Here is a 12,686-nt window from a genome sequence, read left to right on the forward strand (position 1 = left end):
TTTATATTCAATTCCCCTTTCAAAAAACAGTGGCATTCAGTTAGTTTTCTTAATTACTTGGCAGCCAAAAATAAAATTCAAACACACTTTGTCCTAAGAGTTTTTTCAGGATTCCCTTCCTCTTAAAATTCTCACTAACAAAACCTGCAAACCAGATCGCATTCCAGAGTTTTCTTTCTTTCAGTTTTTGTTCAATCAAACAATTGTAATTATTTGCGTAGTATGAAATAAGTCTGGTAAATGGGTAAAGTAATCAAATTATGTTCACTGCAGCCAGAACTTGATGCATTTGTTCAGGACATTTTAAGTAGAATTCCTGCCTGGAATTCCAACCTGTTGGTTAGTGCAAGGGTGCTGGAAATATTAATAAATTATTTTCCAGTTGTTGGGTAGCCTTCTCCTTCACTAGCAGTTAGCAAGTTCTAGTTTACTGATGGCTGAAAATTACAAAATTGGACCAACAATGGTCCAGTAAAGAAGATGAAGATGAAACACTATGAATATGTTAGTCATTACAGCACTGGATCTTCAATCCATTGGGCATTCAACATACTGGTAACTGCCGCCCTCACATTATTGTAAATACAAAGAACAAAGAAAATTACAGCACAGGAACAGGCCCTTCGGCCCTCCAAGCCTGCACCAACCATGCTGCCCGACTGAACTAAAACCCCCTACCCTTCTGGGGACCGTAGCTCTTTATTTCCATCCTATTCATGTATTTGTTCAAGAGGCCCCTTAAAAGTCACTATCATATCTGCTTCCACTAGCTCCCCTGGCAGCGAGTTCTAGGCACCCACCACCCTCTGTGTAAAAAAAAAAACTTGACTTGTCCATCTCCTTTAAATCTTGTCCCTTGCACTTTGAACCTCCACATCCTTCTGGTAGTGTGGCGACCAAAATTGAACACTATATTCTAAGTGCGGCCTAACTAAGGTCCTATAAAGCTGCAACATGACTTGCCAATTTTTAAACTCAATACCCCGGCCGATGAAGGCAAGCATGCCGTATGCCTTGACTACCTTCTCCACCTGCGTTGCCACTTTCAGTGACTTGTGTACCTGTAACCCTGACCCCTCTGGCTATCAATACTCTTAAGGGTTCTACCATTTACTATATATTTCCTACCTGTGATAGACCTTCCAAAATGCATTACCTCACATTTGTCCGGATTAAACGCCATCTGCCATCTCTCCACCCAAGTCTCCAACCGATCTATATCCTTTGATTGTCCTCATCACTATCCGCAAATCCACCAACCATTGTGTTGTCCGCAAACTTACTAATCAAGCCAGTTATATTTTCCTCCAAATCATTTATGTATAAAATTAGCAAAGGTCCCAGCACGGATCCCTGAGGAACGCATTTGTCACAACCCTTCATTCAGAAAAGCACCCTTCCACTGCTATCCTCTGTCTTTCAATGATCGTGCCAGTTCTGTATCCACCATGCCAACTCACCTCTGATCCCATGCGGTTTCACCTTCTACACCAGTCTGCCATGAGGGACCTGGTCAAAGGCCTTTCTGAAGTCCATGTAGACAACATCCACTGCCCTACTCATCAATCATCTTCGTCACTTCCTCGAAAAACTCGATCAAGTTAGTGAGGCACGACCTCTCCTTCACAAAACCACGTTGCCTCTCGCTAATACATCGAGTTATTTCCAAGTGGGAAAATGAGGAGAAATGTAGAAGAATGAGAAGATTTTCAATTACTAGCTCCATAATTCCAAGTTGAATAATGGGTAACTGACGGAGGAATGTCTACACTGTTATAAGACCTTGCTTGCAATTTGCATGCAGAACTGACAACATGAATATTGCACGATTATTCAATTTTCTCCAGGTGTGAGGAAGCTAGCATCCTCTCTGAAACGATGCATTTTTTCAAGAGATTCTTGTGGGGCCAGGATGCACAGGGCTTTCAACCGTGGCTTTTCTGCATCTTGAGTCAGAAGATTATGGGTTTGAACACCACTCTAGACAATCCCATGAGCAGAGAGTAGAGTTCTGAACCTGGAATGCTAGATTTGTATCCAGCAGGATATTCATGTCCAATTGGAGTGGGTTGTCAATGCCCATTGCATCTAGCCAATTTTCCTGCAAGGGATTTGTAAGTCAAGCTAACAATCTATTCATATAAAATGAACGTTTTTGTAGAAACTGTCCTGAGCATGATCTGTTGGATGTAAAGCAGTGGAAATGTTACCTCATACAAAAGAGGAGAGTGCATCATCCAGGCCCCCACAAATCTTCAGGCCTGCTGCTGGCCAGTTGGCTCAACAGGAATTCATTCACACATCTAACCACCCCATACAGGTATCAACTACAGCCTGGATGCAAAAAACAGCTGGATGATTATGTTCTTGTCAAAGAAAAGGCCAAACCACAGCCGAGTGTCCATTTGCTGTCTATAGTTCCCTGGATTGGCCCACACCCGAAAATTGCTCTTCCTCTGTCATAGTGGAAATAACATTCCTTCCTCCACCCCTCCCTCAAATAAAGCCCATGTATTTTTGAGTGCTGAAATATTGAATGTGACATTGCCTTTTGTGACAGTGAGGTGCAAAGCCAGTCAGCTCAGTTCTCACTGCTGTCCAGCTTGTTTCTGCATATTCGAGGAAGGGAGAGTATGGAGAGGCCTGTATTATAAGTACTTGAAGGCAAATGAAAAGGAGAGGGCTACATGCTTGCTCAAATCCCTAAGTGCTCAGGACTGGTGGTTCGCAGGCAATTTGCCTTTGACATGGTATCCTAAGAATTTTCGAAAATACCTGAAGGTGATCCAGGGATCATAGGTAATATTTTGAAGGGAGTAAGCGGAGTTGAGAACAGAAGGCAGGTGTTGACAAACGTGCTGAGGTTTCCTAAGATTAATGTCTGGAGTTCTTCATTTATCCATTTGGGATAAAGAAAAAATGGATTTGCTGAAACGCACTTGACAGAACTCTTCCTTCCATTCAAAATGGACAAAATCCTAAAAGTCATGTGCATCCTTATTTTTGCAGTTATTGATTGATGCATAGTTTAATTATTGCTCTTTATTTGCAAGAAAACTTTAAAATATTCCAAATTGTCATCAGTTCCATTGCACAAAGTGCAACTGCAAATGTTTATTTTGAAGTACAAGGCTTATGTTTCAATTTGAGTCAATTTAAATCAGTTTAGTTGGGAGAAATTTTTCTGATGTGAAAAATGGTGACTGTTTTGAAACTCATTTTATTCAAACCATGTGATTAATAGCTTGAATGTTTCTAAATCTAGAATCCAATAAAGCATAAGATTAGACTGTGCCACTCAACACCAAATTTACAAAAACATGAAATGGGAATCAATAACATCCTTGTAAACTTTTTAGGTACTAAACCACACAAGTGTCCTGACTGTGACATGGCATTTGTAACCAGTGGGGAGTTGGTGAGGCATCGTCGTTACAAACACACCCATGAGAAGCCATTCAAGTGCTCTATGTGCGACTATGCTAGTGTGGAGGTAAGAAGTTAAATGCTAAAGAATGATTAGAATTTTTATTAGTTTTAGGAAATGGCAGCAAATACCAGCACAAGGTTCAATTTATCGGAGTAAGATTCATAGGAATGTGAAATTAAACTGACATTTGATATCAGCTAGAAATTCTGACTGGACTATGTTTGTTTTTGAAACATTAGTGTTGGGGCACAAATCTTTCGCTTACTTGTTTTGAGCTGATAACCCCATATCCTCTCCTTAACAGAATGGCAGCCTTCATCACCATTTACGTTGACTCGATTATTGCAATGTGTTCTTGCATTGCACCCTCCGTTATCAATGATGCTCTGATCAATGCCTTTAAGAAGCTGGAATACTGTCAGAAAGTGACTCCATTGATCTAGGTTAGGACAATATAGGGTAAATTTTACTAACTGGGGAATGATGTGCATTATAGATCATTATAGGCCTTTTCAGATCTTGTATTCATTGATGTTACAAGAAGCGAGAGGTGATGTACAAAGGAATTTCCGGAGCATGGAATCTAGGTGGCTGAAACCCTAACCAGCGGTGATTAAAGCAAACGTTGGAGTGGTACATTAGGTAAATAGAGATGGGGTTATTGCATTGAGGTAGAGAAATAAGGATGTCAAAGTTGAGTTGTTTGGGCCCTAAACCTAAAAGCCCATGCCTGTCAGTAAGGAAAGTATAATGGGCAAATGAGTGATCTTTACCTACATTAATGACACCCAGCTCAACTTCACCGCCATTTCTCTCAATACTGCCACTGTCCCAACTATCTTGCCTGACATCTAGTTCTAAATGAACAGAATTTTTCTCCAAGTATTGAGAAGAACAAAGCAATTATCTTCAGTTCCCAGTGCAAAATGTTCCCTAGCCACAGATTCCATCCCTCTCCCTCGCAAATGTCAAGCTGAACCAGAGTTATTGCAATTTTGATGTCATTTGATCCTAAGCTGAACTTCAAGCCACATGCATGCACCACCACTAGGTCCAACCATTTTCACTTCCATAACATTGCCTGACTGCCACTGCTTCAGCTCATCTGCCGAAACCCTCATCTATGCCTTTGTTACCTTGAGATCTGCCTGTCCCAAGGTGCTTATGGCCGGCTTCCACCTTCCATAAAGGTGAGGTCATCCAAAACTGTTGTCTACAACCCAACTCTCATCAATTCCAATTTACCCATTATCGCTACGCTCACTGTCCTACTTTGAGTCAGGGTTGAGCAGTGTCTCTTGAAATTTTCTTTCTTATTTTCAAATCCCTCCCAGGCCTTATCCCTCCATGCCTCTCTAAACTCCTCCAGCCCTATAACCCTCAGATATCTGCACTCCACCAATTCTGGCCTCTTGGACATCCCCAGTTTTAATCACTCCATTGGTGATGGAGTTATATATGCTATGGATAAAGGTGGATAAACTGTACTTAATTTTCCAGAAGGCATTTGATAAGGTGCCATATCAAAGGTAATTGTGGAAAATAAAAGCTCAAGGTGTCAGGAGTAACATATTGGAATGGATTGAAGATTGGCTAGCTAACAGGGAACAGTTGGCGTAAATGGTCTTTTTCTGGTGGCAGGGTGTGACAAGTGGTGTGCCACAGGGATCAGTGCTGGGCCTCAACTTTTTACAGTTTATATAAATGACTCAGATGAAGGGACTGAAGGTATGTTGCAAAATTTGCTGATGACACAAAGATAGGAAAGTAAATTGTGAAGAGTATGTAAGGGGGCTACAAAGGGACATGGGTTAAATAAGTGGGCAAAAAATTGGCAAATGGAGTATAATGTGGGTAAATGTGAACTTGTCCATTTTGATGGGAAAAATGAATGAATGAATGAATCAGAGACTAGTATACGGGTACAACAAGTAATTAGGAAATCTAATGGAATATTATCTTCTATGCGAGGGGAATTGATTACAAACGTAGGGAGGTTATGCTTCAGTTGTACCGGACATTGGTGAGGCCACACCTGGAGTACTATGTACAGTATTAGTCTACTTATTTAAGGAAAGATGTAAATTCACAAGAAGCAGTTCAGAGAAGATTTACTAGACTAATACCAGGAATGAGTGAGATTAGGTTTATATCCGCTTGCGTTTAGAAGAGTAAGAGATGACTTGGTTGAAACCTTCAAGATCCTGAGGGACATTGACAGGGTGGATGTGGAGTGGATATTTCCTCTTGTTGAAGAATCTAGAACTAGAGGGTCACTGTTTAAAAATAAGGGGCCATTTATTTAAGCCAGAAATTAGATTTTTTTCAGAGGATCTGTAACACTCTTCCTCAAAAGGCGGTGGAAGCAGAATCTTTCAATATTTTTAAGGCAGAACTGGATAGATCAAGGGGGTGAAAGGTTATTGCGGGTTGGCAAAAATGTGGTGTTGGGGTCGCAATCAGGTCAACCAAGATCTTATCGAGTGGTGGAGCAGGCTCAGGGCGGAATGGCCTCTTCCTACTCCTAATTCATTTTTACGTTCGTATGTGCCTTCATCTGCCAATATCCAAAGTCCTGGAATTCACTCCTGAAACCTCCCTACCTTGTTACCGTTTTCCTCCTTTAGGATGCTGTCTCTTTGACCAAACATTTACCCATGCATCTAGTATCTTCATGGTTTGGTGTCAACATTTTAAAAAAATTATTTGTGGGATGTGGACACGGTCAGTATTTATCCTTAACTGTTCGTAATAAGGGCAAATGGTATTTAATAATGCTCCTGTGAAGTTCCTTAGCATATTGTACTGCATTAAAAGTACTAAGTACAAGTTGTCTGAAATTATCTGAAGTTTATGTACATAGCAGAAAGCTGTCAAATGTCCAGCAAAAAGATGAGATACAATTCTCGAAGCTCACATTGATATTTGTTACAGAAAAACATGCAAGGTTCTTCACAGGCAAAATATAAAAAATAGACAGGTGCCAAAGTAGAGCAGATTTGAAAGGAAAAAGCAATATCTTGTTTTAGGAGCTTTACTTTCAGGTGGGGAAGCAGTTGAAGAGGTGAGTAGTGAGGAAGACAAAGATATGACCCTGTTTGCAGACATGACCCTGACCTTGCTGTTGCTTGCCCTACTTGTAAGCTCCCTCATCCTGCTCTGATTGTTCTGTCTTTGGTGCATAAATAGAGTGTGAGGATGTCTGTTTTCTGTCGGAATATGATCCAGTTTGATATTTATGCTTTTAGAACCTCATAGCCTCCCTAATGCATGCCTATATGGTAAGCTAAAGTTAATTAGTGTACTGTATGCTTCATTTCTCGAAAGTTTAGCTTGCAAAAAAAACCTAAAGCACTACATAAGTGGAGCCAATGATGACTACTTATCTAAGTAGCTTCATCATCATGGTTGCCAACACACTTCTCAATTGTTCTTCTCCTCCAATCCCTTTGATCCTATTGCTGTGTATTCGCAAAAGCCTTCCCCTCTCTGATTCTCAATGCTTTTTCCTTGACAAAGGCCTTGGCGTCACCCCCTTTAGCCTGCACCTCTGAATTTTGAGCTTGGTATGACACTGTGTTCTTCCTTCACCTTTGCCTCAGCACCCAGTTCTTTGGCCAGGAGTCGTCTTTCCTGTAGAGCAGACCAGTTTACCCATCTCTGTTATTCTCCTTCGAACTGGACCCTGCTCTCTGGCCTATTAGCCTCTCTGGATTCTTTTTATAACAGTTAGCAAATTTGTTTGCTTCCCTTACTTCCTCTAACTTATCTCCCTCTGAACTAATGACATTAGTTCTCTCTGGTTCGATCCTAAGATTGTTGTCAAGCACCATCAGGGTGATGCTGTAGTTACTTGGCACGCTGATCTAGCTCAGGCCAAATGCTAAATCTTAACATTCCCCCTTCCACCCCTGAACCTTGACCCCACCGATGAAAGTCAAGTGATTGTTTCTAGGAATCTGACCTCATCTCTGAAGCTCTTCCCTCCACTGCCTGTAACCTCCCAAGTCTCCAACCTTGAACACATAGCATCTTTCCAAAATCCATGAACAGAAGTGCCCTTATAGATCCACCGTTTCAACTGGTTCTTGCTCTACTGAACTTATTTCTTTTTGTCTCAACTTTTATTTTCTTCGCTTGTCCAGTCTCTTCCCACCTGCACCCCCGAGCCTTCTGGTGCTTTCTGTCACTTAAACAGTTTCCTGCCCTCCTAACAGTCTCCTTTTCATCATGAGCTTTCAATCCCTCTGCATCCCCATCCACCAGTCCCTTCTCTTCCCTTTAACTTTTCTGTCTCCATTTCTGGGGATAGGCTATAAGCCAATATTGACTCTTTAGCACACTGACCCCCACAGCTACCTTGACCCTATTTCCTCACGTTCTGGCTCCTGTAAGGACCTTCTATTCTCCCAGTTTCTCTGTCTCTATTGCATTTGTTCTTCTCCCTGCACGCCTCCCCACTCCCCCTTTCATTTGCTTAAGGCTTTTACTCATTACATCTCTAACTTTTTTCCCCGTAGTGATTGTTCATTGACTTGAACCATTAACTTTTTCATCTTTCCACATATGCTGCTAGACCTGCTGAGTATTCACTACATTTTCTGTTTTTATTTCAATTTCCAGCATCTGCAGTATTTTGCTTTTGTATTAGAATTACTTTTGCCTGCACACCCATGACTGCTACCATTGTTTTTCTTCTGTGATCAATATTTAATTAATAACTTTATTGTGTACTTACTTTGTTCTATCAACTCCTTGTTTGTTATTAAAAGGAACTAATGGATTTTTAAAAAATGTTTGCAGGTTAATGCAGACCAAGTCAGACTGCATGATTGATGGCATTATTCTTTGGTTTACCCACCATTTGGATAAAAGTATTCATTGGTGTGGAGGCTTCATCAAAGAATGAGCCAGATTGAACATAGACTAAGTATTTCCTATGCAATGCTAGAAGACCTAAAAATGAGGTGACTGCATTGATCACTTAAGTAGGGGGAATGAACCTTATTTGTGCTAGGTTTATATGTTTTGAAAAAAGTTGTTTTGGATTTGAGTAAATGCTCTGAAAGCCACTTTAAATGATTAGGCAGACCCACTTGCCAAAGCTCATGTTAGTATAAAGCTTAATTTGTGTTAATTATCTACATTATACCATTTTAAAAATAAGGCATTTTAAAAAGAATTTGTTAATGTCAAGTTTTTGTGCTTTGTCACTTGGTCAATAGGTAGAAATAATAATTAGTAACCTCCTACTTCTCATCTATCCTGCTGCTCAGCAAAATCATCCAAAAACAGTCAATTTGCGCACACGCTTGACAACATCAATCCTATCTTCCTTAACGTTTTCATTGTCTCTAAATTATTAAACTGCTTTTCTGAGCAAACATTTCTTCCAACAAGATATTGGGACATCTGAAGCCATTGTCTTTGCCTACCACGTAATTGTTCCATAACCACCAACTCTGTTGTCTCTCTGACAACAGTCTGATGCTGAACCAGATTGTTGATAACCTTTACTATTTTTGACCCTGAGCTTCTAATCACATATCTGTCCCATCGCTAAAGACAGTCAGTTTCCACCTCCATAATATTGCCTGACTCCCACGTACCTCAGCTACTGCAACCGAAACCCTCATCCATGCTTTTATTACCTCTGGACATGACTATTCCAACAGTTCTGGCCAAGCTCTTGCATCCTACCCTCTAAGCTTGAGATCTGCAGCTTGTATTTTAACTTGCACCAAGTCCTATTCACGCATCACCTCTGTACTTTGTGACATACATTGTCTCCCAGTTAAACAACACTTCAATTAAAAAATTATCTTGCATCCTTCCATGGCCTCACTCCCCCACATCTCTCTTAATATTCTCCTGCCTGGTGTCTGCACTCCTTTAATTCTAGCCTTTTGAACATTCCTGATTTTAATTGCTTCACCATTGGTGGCCATAACTTTGGTTGTCAATGCTCTAAACTCTGCAGTTCCCTTCTTAAATTTCTTTGTTTCTTTCCCAAAGTACCTCATTTAAAAGCCTCCTTAGAATCTACTGCTTTAACCAAGCTTTGGGAATCTCCCTAATATTTCCTTGTGTGACACAATGTCGCATCCTATTTGGTAAAACACTAATGTGGCTTGGGACATTTTATGAAATATATGGTGCCGTATAATTACAAATTGTTGTAAAAGAGAAGTAAAATAATTAAATGATGCACAATAATTGAGACAAAATTCTGATACATAATTGTGAAACTTTGTATTTTCATCAGAGATGTAAATAGTTCTGAACTCTCATGCATTAAGGCTGGCTAACTGTTCATTTGATTTTACAGGTTAGTAAGTTAAAGCGCCACATTCGCTCTCACACTGGAGAACGCCCGTTCCAATGTAGCCTCTGTAGCTATGCTAGCAGGGACACCTACAAGCTAAAAAGGCACATGAGGACCCACTCTGGTACAGCAATCTACAGCTTAATTTTATTTGCAATTGAATCTATGATATCTAATTTGAACTTGTGGCTGCATCTGTATAGTGGCAAATGTGTATTTGTAACAAATATTTTTTTTTCAAGCAGATATCAGTTGTGCCCTACAGAGAGAATTTAAAGCATATTGATGGATTGTCATGCTGTAATGTTACGACATAATGTCATAACATATTATGTTCAATCTGTATTTATAGTTTGGTATTTTTTCTCAACATTTTTCTCTAATTATGTTAACTCCTTAAGGGACCTAAAGAGAAATTCAAATTTCCAGTCAATAGCTGAAATAATGATGCATCAACATTTCTAGTTTTCAAACATTTGCTGTTACTTATGATTTAAAAAGTGTTATTGACTAAATATTGACTAAAATCTCATTCTGTGGGTATAGGTTGCACTGTTCGTTAAATGGATGCTTCATCTTCCAGGAACCAGTCCTAAAATTATTCTCAGTTCCTGATGACTTCCTTCTTTGTTACTTTACTAGCTGGGTAACTTCTAATCCCAGAACTGCCTTGCCCTGTGAGCGTTACACTATAGACCCCTTCTTGTGACTGCAAGCTAGACAAATCTTCCAGCTCTCTTTAAATATTATCAAATTTGGTCTTCTATCTATCCGTAGAATCCCAACAGTGCAGAAGGAAGCCATTCAGCCCATCAAGACAGCATTGACTCTGAAAGAGCATCTTACCCAGGCCCACCACCTCCTCCCCCTTCCCTATCCCCGTAACCCTGTGCATTTACCATGGCTAATCCACCTAATCTACACATCTTTGGACTGTGGATGGAAAATAGAGCAGCTGAGGGAAACCCACACAGACAAAGGGAGAACCTTCAAACCCCACACAGCCAATCATCTAAGGCCTGAATAGAATCCATGTCCCTGTCGCTGTGAGACATCAGTGCTAACTGTGCCACTGTGCTGCCAAATTTAAAAAAAATTATTTTCATGGGATGTGGCATTGCTCGCAAGGACAGCATTTGTTACCTGGTCCCTAATTGCCTTGAACTGAATGGCATTTAAGAGTCGACCACGTTTCTGTGGATCTGGGGTCTCATATACGCCAGACCAGGTAAGGACAGCAGATTTCCTTCCCTAAAGGAACAATCAAGAATGGTTTCATGGCCATTGTTAAGCTTTTTAATTCCAAATTTTTATTGAAATTCAAATTTCACCACCAGCCATGGTGGGATTTGAACCGGGTCCCTAGAACAGTACACTGGGTCTCTGGATTTCTGGTGCAGTGACAATACCACTATGCCACTGCCTTCCCTGAGTGTGAACTCTCTCCCACATTCTGTATGGTGAATGATAAGAGTCGGCATTTTCTCTGGTTAAGGTGCAGGCCTGGATGCTTCTATCTCTGGCTCAATAGCTCCCAGAAGGCTGCAGACCACAAAAGACGAAACTGCTGTCTGTGATAGTCATGGGTTTGTAGAGGAAGCCTGGAATCTAATTTTAAAAATGGCTCTCTCCTCCCCATGATAATGTGGTGCACATTAGCTTTGTATCTAACTAGAAATGCAAATTAACTATCTTTGATCTCAACTCCCTTTCATCTTGGAAGCAAATGGATAGTTTGCAGCACTACTGTTTACAATTCAATACCAATACCTTTCTAGGACTTTGAGAGACTCGGGTTCTACTGTTGGTATACTTACAAGGTGGTCATTATCCCTAGATGTAAATATCATGCGCCAACTTCTTATTGAAACAGTCCGAGTTTTTTCATTTTTAGCAACCACCCACACTTACTATAAGGCAAAGTGCAGAACAGGACACTTGACCCCCTTTCTTTACCCTAAATTTAAAAAGACAGCCCCAGAATGTAATTATCTAATAAATGAAAGACACTGTCCTAAAACATAACCTTATAATCTTTATAGTTGTAACAGTTACCATTTTCTGAGATATAACACATCCAAAGTATTGGAGAGCATGATGAGCAAAATCTGTACTAGGTGAACTATCATTTGGCACATGCACTTGGCTGTAACACTTTGGCCAACATGCATGTGTAGCATAATGATGATTATTAGCCTGAAAGATAACCAGCAATAGCCAAGGAAACTCCGTGATAAACCAGTCAGGAAGACAAGTTTTAAACAAAATTCTGGCAATGTGATGTGACAACACTCCAGGATCTGGTGGCTGAAAAGCAATGTAGGATATCTGTAGTTCTGAAAGCCAGCAAACCATATCTTTAGAATAGAGAATCATTAAATTAAGGTAGTAAATTAGTGCATCTTTGCAAACTCATTCATTGAAACAGTTGAATTAGATCATTGTCTGAGGCTATCATACATCAGGGATTGAGGCAGCTATCTACAGATCCAGGTTGGGCGCAACTCATGATGGTGCTTGCTTTGACCAATTACTCTCTTCTGTGGTCTTTTCCATACCTGGCTTGCCCTGGAGAATGAGCACAGGATGTCTGCCAGAGCTTGAGGCCTTCAGTGGCTGATTAGCCCCATAGGGGCAGGCATGCATTTGAATTGCAGCAACAATAACATTATTAAGTTTAGAAACTTATTCTGCTTTCTCATGGTTTAGTTCTTTATTAGTTTTGCCACCCTAAAAATGGGGCATTTTATTTGACACTGAATCAGCCAACTGAGCCATTGTTGGTGTATTTGGAAAAAGGGGAACCAGGGTTTGAACATTTCAGATGTGTGTGGTTTAATACCATCCTGGGCGATCTATCTACCTAGGAAACTAGAGTAGATGCTCAATTCCCATACATATAGAAACCAGTTCCAATATTTACAGTTGATG

The 12,686-nt window shown here is 40.3% G+C and overlaps 1 protein-coding gene across 2 annotated transcripts in view; it reads left to right on the forward strand.

Annotated features, from left to right (window-relative positions):
- The window catches only part of ctcf (CCCTC-binding factor (zinc finger protein)), a 46,098-nt gene that overhangs the window by 15,474 nt on the left and 17,938 nt on the right, over positions 1-12,686 (forward strand). For both annotated transcript variants that reach the window (XM_078210945.1, XM_078210946.1), the window contains exons 4-5: positions 3,360-3,493; positions 9,759-9,879. In XM_078210945.1, the coding sequence (XP_078067071.1) occupies positions 3,360-3,493; positions 9,759-9,879 (255 nt within the window). The remainder of the gene's footprint in view (positions 1-3,359; positions 3,494-9,758; positions 9,880-12,686) is intronic.

The sequence above is a fragment of the Mustelus asterias genome, chromosome 4 (assembly GCF_964213995.1).
Source record: "Mustelus asterias chromosome 4, sMusAst1.hap1.1, whole genome shotgun sequence".
Lineage (NCBI taxonomy): Eukaryota > Metazoa > Chordata > Chondrichthyes > Carcharhiniformes > Triakidae > Mustelus > Mustelus asterias.